The 16,771-nt window shown below is 40.0% G+C and overlaps 1 protein-coding gene across 1 annotated transcript in view; it reads right to left on the reverse strand.

Annotated features, from left to right (window-relative positions):
- The window catches only part of CHN2 (chimerin 2), a 230,455-nt gene that overhangs the window by 126,063 nt on the left and 87,621 nt on the right, over window positions 1–16,771 (reverse strand). The window contains exon 2 of the mRNA XM_090046649.1: window positions 7,398–7,436. Within this exon, the coding sequence (XP_089902775.1) occupies window positions 7,398–7,436 (39 nt within the window). The remainder of the gene's footprint in view (window positions 1–7,397; window positions 7,437–16,771) is intronic.

Consider the following 16,771-nt stretch of genomic DNA (forward strand, 5'->3'; position numbering starts at 1 on the left):
GATGCTCTGAAAGCAGAAGGCAAACAAAAAGGGTTCCAAATTTGCTGTTGTTAAGTCTCATTATTTTTACTGCCTGGCTCACAATTTCTAAATGCTTGAAACTGGCAATACTGCTTATATACTTATATAATACTACCTAGCAATTTTTAACTCTGTCACACGTTTTCAGCAAAAAAGAGAAGAAGCTAGGGGAATTAAAAAGTGGGAAATTCCCCACTATTTCATAATTTGAAAAAAGTATTTTTAACTTTATTTTTTCTAAAACCGAAAAAATCCTGAAAGCAAAAATGTTGTTGAAAGCAAATTTTCATTTCTTTCATAATGAAAGTTTAAATTGCCTCTAAGTCAGGGGTCAGAAACCCCAGGCACATGTGCTAGCACATGGCATGCAAGGCCCCTTTACTCGGCAGGCCACATCCAGCTGGGCTCTGGGCAGCTGCCACTGCCCACAGAGCCCGGGCTGCTCACAGCAGGAGGCAGGGAGGCTGCAAGCCATGCTGGAAGCAACCCGGGCTCCATGGCTGGCAGCAGCTGCCCATAGTCCAACTGGATGTGACAGGCAGGCTGGTTGGTTGCCATGTGTGCCTCACAGACCACTGCTGGAAAGGGGTCAGGGCTGTGCTCTACTGCCCAGGCCTGCATGCCTGCAAAGCCTGGCATCCCTGCAAGAAGCAGCAAGGGGCGAGTGGGGGAGCTAGGATGCATGTCCCCATCCTGCTGGGCCAGCAGCAAAGGGCAGGGCAAGCTGCGTGAGTGCACTGGCCCCCACAACCCCCATCTGCATCTCCTGGGGACTGGCTCTGGGACCAGGGGAAGGTGTTCGCACGTAGCTGCTGCCCTGGGCGGTCCCAAGGGGGTTCTTCTCATGCCCAACCACCAGCTGGCCAGGCTGATCTGTGCTGCCTGTCCCAGGCCCCACTGTGTTAAGCCAGGAGCTGGGTCACTGCTTTAGGGTAGCACAGACCTCAGCGGTGACTAATTTTGGGCCAGAAGTGTCCCAGCGTGGTTTGCCCTGCCCCTGCTTGTGCAGCTGGAGCCTAGTCTGCAGTGGAGAAGGGGCCAGCCCTCCTCCCTATGTTCTATGCCCCGACTCCTTCCCTGCCGTGTTCTTGGGGCGTGCCTGCAGCCACCACCACCAACGAGCAGGGTCAGGGCTCCGGACCCCAGTGCAGCTGCCTACTGCCAGCAGTCTGGGCTCCTCGGTGGGTGGCAGGGGCCTGCCCAGAGCCTGGGCTGCTCTCAGCAGGCAGCCTGCAAGATCTTGTGCTGGGGTCAGAGGCCCAATCTCAGTTGTTGTTGGCAGCACGTGCAAATGCACCTCAGGGCAGATGGCAGGGAAGGTGCCAGGGCTGGACCGCCGCAACATGAATTGGGCCTCTCAACTCCACTGCCAGCCACCCTTGGCATGCCAATATCTTCCAAGTCCAGTTTGCTGAGGTTTTTGGCACTCAGCCCAAAAACTTTGCTGACCCCTGATCTAAGTACTATACACCAGTAGTGGTCAACCTTCCAGCCCCACGAGCCAGATGAGAATAGCAGGGCTGGTCCACAAGCCAATCCCATGGGCAGGGGGAATCCAGGGCTGGATTCAGCATGGGGTTCACATGCCAAGTTAGCCCATTGGTGTGATCTGGAACACCAGCCTGGTCCCATGCACTGGATCGCTATAGACCAACTCTGGAGGCTACAGCAATTAATGCTGTAACTCCCCCACTGCCAAATTTCTGGATCCATGGGGAGACACCAAGCTGGATAATACAGCCATGTGAGCTGGATTCATCTGATGGGCTGAAGGCTGAGCACCGCTTTGATAAATGACAGGATCACTGAGACTGACATCATTGGTGGAAAGGAGAAATAAGGGTTGAGGAAGGAAGCAACAAGGTACAAGACAAGGAAGGATAAGTACAGTAAGGAGGAGTACAGCAATATAGGGCTTGAAAATTAAATGCAAGAATTATGAGGCTGACTTGGTGAAGGAAGAAGAACCAACAAAAAGATTCACTAGGAATGACCAGCAAAAATGACTATGAACTGAGGAAGTGAGCAGTGTGGTTGTAAGAGAAAAGTGATCATTGGTACTATGTGTAGTGAAGTGGGGGGATAAAGAGAAGGGGTCTGATTTTAGACATGTGGAGGAGAAAACAGTGAGAGGACTACAATGAAAACTACTAATAATAATTCAAACACTGTTTGCATCTGTTGGACAAGGAAGAAGCAGAAGCATAAAATGACCCCAAGTTACTGACCTAAATGACTTAATGGATGATGACACACTCAAGAGCCATAGAAAATGTTGTGAATAGGAAGTTTCTGAGGAAAGATAAGGAGTTCATTTTTGGCAATGTTAACTGAAAATCGACAGCAGGACAACCCTGTAGAGCTGTTGGAAAGATAAGCTAAAATATCAGATTGAGTGAGAGGGGATAGGTCAGGAACTGAAGGGAAGGCTCAAGAGTTGTCACTAAAAAAAGGTAGATGAAATCAAGCAATTGGATGAGTTCACCAGAGATAAGCAAGAAAGAAAAGCTGGAGGGCAAGAACAGTCAGCTGGGAATTCCTACGGAAAGTGCGTGACAGGAAAAGGGTGGGGGAAAAATCAACAAGAGACAGCCAGATAAAGGGAGAACAAGGAATGGAGAGAGTCTTAGAAATGGAGAGAATAAGATGTTAAAGGAGGAGACTGGATATGAGTGACAGTATCAAAAACTGCACTCTTCTCTATAGATTTTGTTCTTTCCTCAAATGTTTATTATATCTGAGCTGTCACACAAGTCAAATACTATGGCCAAGACATTAGAAAATGGGTCCTGAAAACAAAGTTCCTATGAGCCTACTTAAACACCTAATTAAGTGACCTAATTTTCAGAGTGCACCCTGCAGCTCTCATTGATTTCAATATGCACATTTGCAAAAGTATCAAGCACTCAGCACTTTTGATGACGCTGACTTCAGCAATAGCTGCTAGGCACTCAGAACTTTAATAAAATCAGGTCTCTTAAATAATTATCTATATAATTATTTAGGCACCTAACTTTTTGAAGAACTGGGGACACATTCTGCTTTATAGGAATACAGTGGCTTGAAGTCATAACAAAATAGATTTCTTTTGACAGTATGAAAGATGTGATTGACATCTGACCCAATCCACCTCTGTGCTTAAAGCTGACAGACGGGTTAAAGATAAGTTCTCTTTGATTACAAAAAAGACCACACTTTGAACAAAGGGATTCACTATTACTTTAGCCTTGGGAAAATTAACCTCATAAAAAGGGATCACGTGCAAAAATGAAATTTATTACTGCCTCTTAGAGAATGGCATCACGCTATCACTGGCTTTTGGTTCCTATATCAAAACGCAGACAACATGTATACTCACATCCTACCACAGTGACTTAAGAAAAACCTTGTGCTCTTCTACCTAGAAAAGGTAGAATATAATTTACTTCCTGCTGTCTTTTAAATTCTATAATGAGTCACAAGCCTAAGGCACCCCATCAAAGCTGGATCCAGAGGTACAGTCAGTATACCATGCCATGGAAGCAGCAGCTATGGACTTTTTTTAAGTCCCCGAAGCAAGTAAGAATCACTCCCACCTCTGTGCTCCCTCTATGCTCAATGGCACAACCCTTCCACCCCCTCCTTCCCAGCTGCTGTCTATAGCTGTCCCAGAGGTGGGGAAGGGAAGCTCCAGAGCTGCTTCACCTGGGCCCTACATGGAGCTGGGCTCAGCTAGGGGGAGTGGCAGCAGCAGACAGCTTCCTCCTCCCTACTCAGTCTCCCCAGGTGTTCTCTGCCAGCCCAGGAGCGGGCATGAGGGAATGTAACCCACCCCCTGCTGCTGCTCTCTATAGCCAAACCTGCTCCATGTTCAAAATCCTGGATCTGCTCCACCCTCTACAAGCATACATCTAAACATCATCTAGTACTCACATATGCTCTGATGGAGAGTGTGATTCCATATCTTCATTTTTATGTACTGCCCTAAAAACAACCGTCCCCTTTCTGGAAAAGTTTTATAAAAAAGCTTTCACTTGCACCCTTTTGCTTGAATTCAGCCAGGTGTTCAGGCACCTGCTTAACTTTAAGAATAGTAGTCCCATTAAATTTTGTGGGACTACATGCATGTGTTTAAGGAACACTAGGGATGTATACACATTAATTAATATGCTTTTGCTACTGCACATTAAATTTAGTACCTCTACTGTGCGGTACTAAATAAATGTGCATTAGCCTGCCCTAATGCACAGTAGTGAGAGTGCGTGCTTTTGTAGTGACACTTAATGGGCAGTAGCCTATTTTTACTGTGCATTAGCATGTTAGCACAGTTTTTGAAGTGATACTTTAATGGGCAGTAAAATAGGCTACTGTGTATTAAAGTGCATGTGCAGATGCACCCACTGAAAAGGGACCTTAGGTACTTACTGAACCTGGACCTGTATATTTTTGCACATTGCTCTAACTTTTCCAGCTGTTCAGAGGTAGATGGAAAAAATGTTTGTTAAAAGTTAACCATAGAGATGTGCTGGTATAAGGATATGCCCTCATCATCTTGTTATATAGGTGTCTGTATTATCAAAATAATCTTCCTGAACACTGAAGCATAGAACAAGTCTGAAAAGCAGCTAGCTGGTACTATCCTTCTGACAGTAGAATCCTTTAACATTTCATTACTGGCTGAAGACTTTTCATGCTGGAACTAGGCCTTTTTCTGCAACAGCCTTTCTGCATAGCTGCGTGTCTAAGCATAAGAAAACAAGCTTTGAGAAATGCTACTTCACATGTTCCAGCTCCTTAAAGACAATGCATGGTGGTCCTGATCCTTGCACCCTGTTGCAACACTGGTGGTTTCAATGAGGCTCTATGAGGACACAGTGAGCTGCCTATGTGGAGAAACTGGTAGGATTGTTGTTTTATAACACTCATAACATGGCAATAAAGTACCAGTCCACTTATGCAATAGTTAAAATATTTTAAGGGAAACCCCCCCCCAAAAACATATATATTTTGATGATACTCTGACAAACTGAAAAAATGGGGACATTTAATAAAATACCTTAATAATGATGTTTAATAGATACTGAATACACATGAACACTAATCTTAAAGACTCTAATGTGACACAGTGGTAGATCATAATGCAGATTAATACCACTACTGTCTGTAATCTTCCCAGTGATTAACTCAAAATTGTCAGTGTCTGAAGGAATAAAGCAGCAGCTTCAAAGAAACTAACACTGCAATGAAAAACATATGTTTGTGGAAACTGTTCTCAGTAATAATCCCTGTAATTTTAGACTACTATCAAATGTGTTTAAATACACTGAATGTTGGAACTGTGCAACATTTTCCAAGGTCATTTATGCATGGAGCTGAGCTGCTGAGCAGATGATTTTGTCAACCACCACAGAACTGGCATCTTGAATATATTTGAATAATAACCTATTTATTCAGACTGTGTACATTAGGTCTGTTTGCTTAAAAGTTTCCTAGGGTGGTATGTATGCTTTCAGGAGAAAGAAGCAAAGGAAACATTCTTAGCTGCATTGTGCTAATCTGACAACTGCATCACAAGTGATGCAATTCTGGAAGGATTTTTTAAAAGTATCATGCTAATTCCCAGAGTCTTCCATAAAGTGGCTGTGTCACACCTCAGAACCCTGACACCAAAAAACTCAGTGGGAGTTTTGCAGTTGACTTTGATGGGCCCAAGACTTCCCATATACCCTCTTATTTAAAGTACTCCTTTAACAATACTCTCAGATAATCTGTCATTAGTATTATTAATTTTTAATAATCTTTTTAATAATCACATATCTTTTTTAAAGGAAGCACTGCCTCTGAAAAGAACAAAATTCAGAAACTCCTGGTGGGGGTGGTAAAGCAGGCTTTGGCTCAGCCAGCTACTTAAGTCTGTGCCTAACTCTGAGTATGAGTAGTGCTACTGAAATAAATATAATCCTACTGAAGATTTACATTGTCACTTTCTTTGTAGCTATTTGTAAGTAATATTTTCTAGGAACAGCAGAAAAAATGCTACAGTGAAAATCGTAAGTCTAAGGAAAAGTACTCATACCTGTAATCTTTGTAACCCTATAATACTATACAGAAATAAATATGTCACAAAAACAATGCATTTGTGGGTTCTATTATATTCCCATGTTTGCTCATGTACGGAGCTTAGATGCCAAAGAGATGCCTTTGATGTCACTAAAAACAATGAGACTAGTCGAGTGCTTATGCACATGGTTAACAACTCACTACTTCATGTTTCTGTAGGGTAATACTTTGCAAATGGTGTCATGATTAGTTTGAAGCTGCCATCATAAAAGGGATAACTTTTTATTTAGAATAGTTTTAGTTCTGGAAAGAGCACAGCAACAGGGCTACCACCCCCTCTGAAAATTTACACATGGTTTTAAAATGTTAAAAAATCAATATTATAAATAAACATTTACAAATCAACTATTTCTGTCTTTGATCAGTGCCACCTCACAATACAGTACAATTATAACAAAGACAATCATGTAAATATATATTTTATAGGGGGCACTGGATGGTTTAGATTAGGGGTGCTCAACCCCCAGCCCATGGGCTAGAGCTATCCCCTGAGCCATGTCATCCGGGACTCCTCACAAGTCTGAAAATTTGACAGTGGGAGGGAGAGCATTGGCTGCTCCCCTGCTGCCAAATGTCCAGACCTATGGGGAGCTCTATAAGCCAGAGAGCATAGGGTCCAATCCTGGCATGTGGGGCTGCACAGGGCCCAATCCTGGCAGATGGGAGGCAGCACAGGAAATGGGGGCTCAATCTTGGCATGCAGGGCCGAGAAGAGGCACTGTGGGGCCTGATCCTGGTGCGTGGGATATAATCTCAACCTTGTGGGCCAGTCCTGTGCCACTCATCTGGTCCCCAGGGCCAAAAGTATGAGCATCACTGGTTTCTAGGATTGATAATGGTATACCGAGCCTTCTATTTCTAATCTAGCCTACACTGATAAGAATCAAAAGCTATTATCATGTTCGGTGATGTAAAAATTGGTGCACTCATTCAATGTTCATAAAGAAGAACATACTCCTATGAATGGGAATCTTTTTTAGAAGTTTCAGAGGAAAAACAAGGACCCAAGTGTAAACAGCCCAGTTGCATGCAGAAGCAGCTTATATGTGTCTATGTCTCAGTAAGGATGCTGTTATTGCTATCACCCCTACAGTACTGTGGTTAAACAGAAAACAGGGTTTTTGTTTGTTTGTTTGTTTTCACCACATCCTAATGAAGTGACTTTCACAGATACCCAAGGTACTTAAATACTTCGTTTTAATTTAGAGAGTGAAAATATTTCATAATAAATTTGTTGTTAAAATACTGAGATTCATTTAGATTTCAGATATACTCACAGTATGATTTCCATATTGGAGGCTGGTATTCTTCAGCATCTAGTATTAAAAACAAACACATAACAAAAAATCAATCAATTGGCCACTCCGTCAAACTGTCAACATGTGTTTTCTGTAGAGAGACCACAGCATGTCAGCAAAATTCACATTTCATTCCCATGAGACAGCTTACCCATTGACAGTATAGTTCTCCATATGAGAGAAGAATATAAATTTCACAACTTGGGAACCCAATGCCATTTTTCCAAATTTAAACGTGATGGAATTAATTTCTTACCCAATTTCATAAAGCTCCCTGACTCACAAGTATTTTTAAAGTAATTAACTTAATTGTGGCAGCAAGGGAGGAAGCTCAGACCGTATTTACTTGGCTTGGCATAATAAACAGATATATCACCATTTGATTTCACATCAGGCTTTTAACCCACTTAGTTAAGCTTTAAAGTAGGTAACAATGAATAACACACATTATAGCTACACTGACAAAGATGTGTGATTCAGATTAGAGGCAGATGGTTCCAACAGCAATGATTTAATTAAATTCCTTGAATTTAATCCAATGTATAATTTACAAATTTTCTAGAAACTGTGTCAGCAATAAAAATGTAAGGAGTGGAAAAACTTCAACTTCACATAAAAGACTGGAATGATCATCTTTCAATGCAGTGTACAGAACAATACAAGGGTAAAAGGCTGATATGGAAGTGGAATAAGATGCTGCTGACAGCCAGAACTGAACCTGTGACTTGCGAATCTAAATACATGCGCAACTACAACCTGAAATAAAAGGGGTGGTGTCAGCATTTTTGGCATAGTACATTCATCATTCTTTATATGCAGACCAGCCCCAACCACCATTAAAAAGCTAGAGTGGATGAATGTGCTTGTTACAGCCTTGGTAGCAGTGGTGGTGATGGTGGGAGGGGTAAGCTTGGTTGTTTTATGGTGGGAGGAGTAAGCTTGGGGGTGGGAGCTGGCTTTTTTTTTAAAGCTTAGGTCAGAGAAGTTCATTCTTTAATGTCTGGAAGTGCCAAGTTAGGTCCCTAATGTCAACAACCACCTTGAGATATCACATTAAATAAGCATTACCACGGTAATGATTGAAACAGTTAAATATACAGTGCCAAACAGGATGCATTTATTTTGATAGGAGGACAGTAGAAGGAGGGAAAGTGGGGTGGCAGTGTCATATATTCTAACATTGCACCAAATTGTGATTTTGGTAAACACTAAAGTGTCATGTCATAGCATTAAATTTTAAAATACAAATGTGCATGCTAATCAAAGTGTTTGGTATTTCCTAAACTTTAACTCAAGTTATGCTAATATAATTCAATTACATTTTCACAGTTCATTTGCCTGTCTGCTTATACACAGATGCACACTTTCTAAACCACCATGCAAAAGTTTGTTTACAAGAAATGTTAATGAGCAGCTACATTACACCACTTATAACTTCATTGTTTTAAAAATGGAAGTTTAACAATTATCAACAATTTTGCCTAGAATACTAATCTGTGATAATTTGCAGATATTCTGCTCGTGAAGTCCACTTACTTAGTTTTCAAATAATTCCACCTGTTGAAAACTACTTTGCCAAATCTAAAGGGCTCTCAAACCAGAAGAGGTTTACATATTACAGCAATCCAAGGGTAACTAGCTTGCTACTTCACTTTATAGAGTAATTATTTTAAATTATGCAAATACATTAATGAGAACAGTGAAATGTATTAAAATCTGCAGTACAGACATTTTTCTCATCCCATATTATGGCTCTTAATATATTATTTTCCGGGATCTTCTCTATAACTGCTTTCTTCGCACATTGATCATCACAATTGAAATTAATCACAAGAACCTCCTCTGGTCTTTGCATATCATGTAGTCAATGGAGAAACAACCTGATAGATAGAATAGTGAAGCTTCTGGCCCCTGTGTATTTATTACTCACCAGTAATGGTCACTTCCACAATTTGCTTTCTAACATACCTTTGTAATTTTTTTATATTTCCCACACCACTGAATTTCTGAATCTACTTTACTAACTGAGAAATATTTTTATATTCACTTCTTTAAATGTTAAGAATAGCAAATATCATTTACTGACATGGGATAAAAGAAGGCCATGAACTGCTGTATGACAAAGCATGCACAATTTGGAGAGATGGAAAGACATTAGAACAAATGAATACAAGTCCATTCACACTGGGATGCCTTAAGATCCTTTCACGGGTGTCACAGAATGCCACACAATGTTAGCACAGTTAGGCTTACAAACATGAGTCACAAAATAAACCCAGAGGTTTTGAATAAAAATCCATAGGTTCAGAAAAACCATAATGGAACCCAGAAGTGGAATTTGTTGCTCCTGTATACAGGGCAAGAAGGTGGTGCAGATGGGACTGTTGCAAAACACAGGTGTCACTCTAGCATTCATCAGTCTTTTTATAGACCTAGCTAGTCATAGGATTCCAAATATTACTCCTGTGCTAGATTACTGTAATTCATTCCTCTGTGAGCTTCCTTTGGATTTCATTCATATTCCATATCACTTGTTTCTATATAGTATAATGAAAATTGCTTATAAACATTTACATATACTATAATTTGGCTAAGAGACTTATTTCAGTGGTTTATTGTTGATTACACTGCAGAACTATGCAGGTTGCCCTTCATTCTTCATTGCCAAGTCCAATCTGGCTCATTACAATGAAGCATTAAGACTTTCTGCTAAAATTTGGGTGACCTGCTTATTTACTTTATGACATTAACACTTCCATATAGAAACAGGTGATTGGAAGAAGGGCTAATACTCACATTTGCCTTTTTTTAAGTGTCCAACTGCATGGAGGTATCTTTTTAACATAAGTAATCTTCTCAAAATTAAAGTATAGATTAGGATGATAATAAACCCCCCCAAATGCATTTGCAGATTCCTAAAGGTTGTACAGACATCTTCCCATTGACAGATTTATTGAGTTCCCCACGCTTGCAACAACTTCTGGGGACAAAATTTCAGGAAATGAGACAAGTTCAATGTCAAAAATTTGGCCAAGACTAAACATCATTTAAGTTCCAGAGAGCATAAGACATGAGATGTAAAAGACTCCCAAAATGTCAGGAACTCAGCTATCACAAACTCATCTAAATTTAAGGAGCCCAACTGTGAAAGAATATAAAGGGGCCAAAGGATTTTTTCATTTGAATTCTTTATAATTTTGAAAAAGGATTACATAAAGTAAATTTAACAAAAAGGCTTGGAAAAACAGGACTGGCAAAAGGGCAACATTTTCATTAAAAAAACTCTAGAGGAAATATTGTTTCCCAGCAGCTTTGAACTTTATTGAAGTATAACCAGTTTGGAAGGTGAATTTTTTTAGATCAAAAAAAAAAAAAGAGAAAGAAAAGAAAGTGAGGTAATGGATAACAGAGAAACAAAAAGAATACTGACTTTAGAAGAGATTTCATCTAACCATAGGGTTCTTAGTATACAAGGGTATAGTCATAGTGAACAGAAAAGATAATGGAGAAAATTGGTCAAGCAAAAATGATACCATGGAATGAGGAAAAGGGATTGAGAAAAGACAGATTAGTTCTACAGTTAAATTTGCTTTACAGAGTCCTTACAGAGTAGGAAGAGAATAAAAAAGCTGCTTTAAAAAAGCTGAATAAGCAGTATGGGAGTTGAATAAATGTGAAACTTACAGTTAAACAGCTTATGAAAAGTTTTGGACAGCTTTAAGCAGCAGGATAAAGTAAAAAAAATGACTTTTCTTAATTCAAGAAAAATAAAGTTAAAGGACAGAATTTTAAGAAATTATATGTAGTGCGCAAGTGATGATCTGTGATGCTTTTGCTTAAAAATATTATGGAATAACACCTGAAAAGTGAAGCCTGTGGTAATTATTTAAAAACACATAATTGTGTATGGATCTCAAGCTTTATTCTTTTTCCACGTGGCCCATTAACTCAACCAAATGTTGTCACTTATTGAGATGTGGTTGGAGGGGAGAATTCCAGTATTACTTTAATCTCATTTTAGGCAAAATAATTATTTTACTAGAATATGGCACTTCTAGATGATGATCTAAGGTCATGTTTTAAGAAAAAGTCCTTTGTTTTCTTTACTTCTATCTTGATACTGGTGTAGAGTGGCTTAATAGCACCACAATCAAAGTAGGTCTAACTGAATTAAATGAAGGTATTCCTTTCATTTTTAAAATCTGAGGATTTATAACACACTGTAAAGAGATCTCACTGATCAGATCATAAATATAACACACTTGATTTAAAACTTTTAATTTAAATAATCATCATCAGTGCTATTTATAATAGATAAAAATAAAAGCTATTCTCCAAATAATTTGATGAAGTATTTACAGGTCAATATTTCTAGTAACGAATTAAAGATAAATATCTTTACTTAATATTGATTAACATCATAGAAACAGGATATCCTGTCTCTACTGCACTGGATACTCGGCTTTACAGATAAATGCACTGTGTTTATTTCAGCTTTAAGAACTGTTGTTCTAAAAATGACCTATCTTCAAGACAGAGATCCAACCAAGAAGACTGCCTAAAAAGTGAGTCTATCCCCTAATTATAGAGGCAGTCTAATTCTTAGAAGTGATCTGAAAGATGTGGCCTTTAAGCTTATAAGGGAGGCAATAATACATTTCCAACTTCTAATTAGAAGTATGGAGGCTCAGTGCTGTGCTCAGTTCTGACTATTCTAAAAAAACACACAGTTTTCCACAGCAAATAGTGCTGGACTATTTTGTGGACTTTAAGCGTCAGGAGTTCATCAGTCAAGAACCCCGGGATTCTTTGAACATGTTTTAGCAAGAAGAGGAAGAACAGTATTTCCTTGCCTTTGGTATGGCCTCAATGTAGCCTTCCAGAAAATCTCTTCCAGAAAGTCTGCTTGTGTCAGCCTGAATTTTCTGCAGCTTCCATCCTTTTTGAAATACACAATGGCAGGTAAAGGCGATGGTAGAAAGAGGACATCTAGGAGTCACTGAGTCAATGGCAATGGATAGTCCATAGCTTCAGTTCATTGCTTCAGTCTCTCAGTTCCACTTTTTGCCTCTTATTGCTGAATTCAGGACCAGGGCTATAATTATTATTTGGTTTGAGCACATTCGTCATGACTGATAGATTTCACACAATTCCAGCACATTCAAACTTGCATTGTTATCCTGATTTTTTTTCCCAATCTTTTTTTTTCTTTTGTTCTTGGTTTAAAAAAAATGCATTTTTATACGATTCAAAATGTTTTTTGCATGTAGTATATCTCTACATTATAAGGTTGCCTGTCAGAGAAGTCACACTAATAGCATTTTAATTCTTCTTTGATAATAGATTTTTTTCTTAAAGTAATTACAATTTTACAAATATATAAATGATTAAAATGGAGCTGACAGGCAAAAGAGAGTTACAAAGGGATGGCTATGATAATTCCAGTGTTCTTTCAAAACATAAATCATTGTTGTATTACTGGATTTGCACTGTGTACTTAAGACTTACCAATTATTATTGCTCACATTTCTCTTCTTATCTGAATCCCTGATGACAGTATAGTAGAAGGTAGTAGTTATTACTTTGTTGTTTACTTTACGCTCTCTCACCATTGTAAAAGCACACACAACTATCTCAATTAGTTATATCTCTGCACCAGATGGAGTAACTTTGAAAACTAATTTACATAGTTAAACTTTCTCAGATTTTGCTTATCATGTGAAGCATACATTTATTTTTCTTTCCTCTAGCCCCTTACCCATAACAAAGCCTTGTATGAAGGCTGTTCAGCCTCCAAAAGAGAAGGCTGAGGGGGGATCTAGTGGCATGTTATAAACTAGTCAGGGGGGATCAGCAGGCATGGGGGGAGTCACTATTCCCCTGAGCACTGCCAAGAGTGACCAGGAATAACGGTCACAAGCTGGCGGAAGGCAGGTTTAGGCTAGATATCAGGAAGCGCTACTTCACAGTCAAGGCATCTAGGATCTGGAACCAACTTCCAAGAGAAGTGGTGCTGGCCCCTATCCTGGGGGTTTTTAAGAGGAGGTTGGATGAACATCTTGCTGGGGTCATTTGACCCTAGTATTATTTCCTGCCATGGCAGGGGGTCGGACTAGATGATCTACTCAGGTCCCTTCCGACCCTAGAAACTATGAAAGCCACTGCTTTTCTAAGCATATTTGACTTGGTTACATTTGAGGAAGTTTTTTTCTGAAACAGTAAAAAACCACAGTGAAGTGGCAAGCAATATCGCTAAACTTTTAAAAGGTCAGGCTATTCCCTGAGTAGAACAAAAATAATTCTTTCATGTGTATCAGTGGTTCTCAACCTTTTTGGACTTGAGGCATACTTCACTGGACTCAAGTCAACCTTCTGTAACTTCTGTGAATTAAGTGACACCCAATTTAAAAACGGAAATATTTATATACTACAGCGTTTACCTCTTTACAGAAGGGATGAGGAGCAGGGGTGGGGGTTGTTCAGGCAGGGACAAGCCTGAGTCTGCAAATATCTGCTTAGCTCCTCATACCTCACAGCACCCTTCAAAGGATCTGGTGGCATCCCAGGGTACCCCAACACTCTTGTTGAGAATCACTGATGTATATTCAAATGTGCTAAGGAGTAGGACTAAGAAAATGTTAAGATGTTTGCACTTGCTATACCCCCACATATGTTAAAACTTATAGAGTGTAGACTTGTACAAATGTCAAAACTCATGGGAAAATTTGAAAAAATGCAAGAAATGAATAAAAAAAAGCAGCCACAAAAAAGCAGTATGCAATATGGTGCATGCAGGCACATCACACATGAACTCCTAAACTAGCTGAGAGGTAGTAGTGGGCTTCAGTCCACTGTAAGATTACAATGAATTAAATCTCTGCCTGATTGTCACCTGCTTAGAACAAACTTTGTGTGTGCCTAGACTGATTCCTGCGTGACGTAACGAACACTGAAATTCCATTCGGAGAGAAAGTCGTAGCTTAGGAGGCTGTGCCTGTTGTTCCTTACAGTTTATACACATCTATGATTCAGAAGTATCTTAAGACATGGCCATTGTGGAGACATTTAAAAATACTGAAACTTCACCACCTCGGGGGGGGGGAGGGGGGCTGAGTCAGGTGGAGGACCCCTGGGGAGCAGGAAAGACCCCTGGGGAACAGTTGTGCTTCACTGAGGGTGCTCAGGGCTATACAGCTGGATTGGGGACAGAGGGACTGCTTAATTGATGGGGCAGAGAACCTCTGGCTGTGTGGCCTTCCCCAATAAATGTCTTTAATAAAGAGATTGGCTCCAGTGTTGCTTGAAACTTTGGGTTGAGTTCAGTCCCCTCAACAGAAGGTGAAGCCCCTCTTTTAGGAGTGGAAGTGAATGCTTCATCCTTGAGTCAGAGCCAGAGAAAACCAAGAAAAGTGAGGGACCAAAAGGCCAAGATTCTCAGAGTTGGAAGGAATCTGGGCTAGGGATGGGGTTGCTCTCAGAGACCAGAAAAGGTCCTAGTGGTCCTGGGAAAGAACCTTTTCCTGGAGGGCACTCTGTGACACCAAGGTCAAAGCCTTGATGGAGTAGGTGTTTACCTACCACAACCTGTGTTTGGACATGGTCAGCTATGTGCTGCAATTTCAAGAGTGAAATCACATGACAACATGAAAATGCAAATTATACAGAGACTTGATCAAGGAATAATACCAAATTTGGAAGACATTTGTGTCAAAAACATGGCATTCCACAATATCCTCCAATGAAATTTGTAATTATAATATGCCCTCTCAAGGTAACATGCTGTTTTCCTCTCCTCATCACTAGTAAAATGACTAAAACTGATTAAGTTTGTTTAAATCATACACTTGAATGCCCTTCTGAAGCCTCTCTAAGTTCAACAAGTAAGTTAAAAAAATAAGCGGGCTATTTCATTATTTTTTAACCCCCACCTTGTTCTGGGATTCTGTGGAAAAATTCTGAAGCAAACAACTTTAAATCACTTGAATCAGTTGTATGACTTAGGTGAAAAGAGTTGAAAGGCTGCTACAGATGGCCACATTTTTAGACAGAACCAATGTCTACTGAACATTTCAAGGTTTTTGGCAGAAACTGGATACAAATTGCACATAGAATATGACTGAAGATTAACAGGAAAAACAAGAAAGGCCAAACCGTAAAAGGAAAAACTGGGCAAAGTGGAAGGAAAAAGAGAAGTTTGGAGGACAAATGAAAAGAGCTTGAGTCAATGAAAGGTATGCTATATTTGATCATGTGTTACAACCAAAAGCATCTTTTAGCTTTAAACCTGAAGACAGCTAGCAGTTGGTGAAGAAATGTAGTGTAAAGAAGTGGTGCCCTACCTTTTGGATCCATGAACTGAATGTAGGGTGGGTCCAGGGGCTAAATCTGGCATGCAGAGAGCTGGGGTTTGATCCAGTGTGCACCGGATCAGCCCCTAGCTACACTACTATATTGCAGCCACAGCCCCCACCTTAGCCCCAAACTTGTGCATGGCAGATGGGGCCCAGCCCCATGTGTACCAAATCAGGCTGCACTGCCCCAGTATGACTCCCTGCATGCTGATGGGATCCAGCACATAGGACCATGTCATCTGGCCTACAAGGCTTGAAAATTTGGCAGTGGAGGCATTAGTTGCTACCATTCCCAGCCCCGCCCCCCCAAATTTCTGTACCCCTGCAGGCTGGGCAGAGGTTGAGCACTCCTTTGTAAAGCATTATAAATAAGATTCTTTCCCAAATAACTCAAATGTGCAACCACAATAAATGTTTTTAGTGAAAAATTCTCTGGGTGCACACTTGTAGTTAATAATTAGAGATTTCAGTACATGACACAGGCACTGTTTAGTGTTTCATGCAGTGTTGCGATGCCAGTGTACAAGCCAGAAGCTGTCAACTTAATTGCAAAACGTTCTTTAGGGCAGAAGACAATCTTTATTTATTTATTTATTTAAAACTGTGGAAACATGCCTCAACTAATTTTTTCAGGCTATAAGAAAGTCTGAACTCCAGCAAAACGTCACAAACAAGAATCATCAAACCCATTTATTGCAGTGTGGTTTATAAATTAGTATGTTCATTCAAGCTAGATGTTTCCTACTGTGCTGTTCTCTTTTTAAAAATTCAGCAACAGTGTATAATTTAAAATGTCAAAAAGTCCTAGTAAAAGAGGTAGAGTTCTGTTCTGCACAGTAATTATGCTGAAACATTAAGCTTATAATAAGTACAATATAAAATGACAGCTATTTTGTATCTTTTGCTTTTATGCCTACCATAAACTCAGCATTAGAGGCTTGGTTTATTCCAATATATACACTCTTTCAGGAATATACCTTTTCAGAGGCTGACCTGAATTTA

This window comes from Crocodylus siamensis, chromosome 5, assembly GCF_052110815.1.
Source record: "Crocodylus siamensis isolate JL-2025a chromosome 5, ASM5211081v1, whole genome shotgun sequence".
NCBI lineage: Eukaryota > Metazoa > Chordata > Crocodylia > Crocodylidae > Crocodylus > Crocodylus siamensis.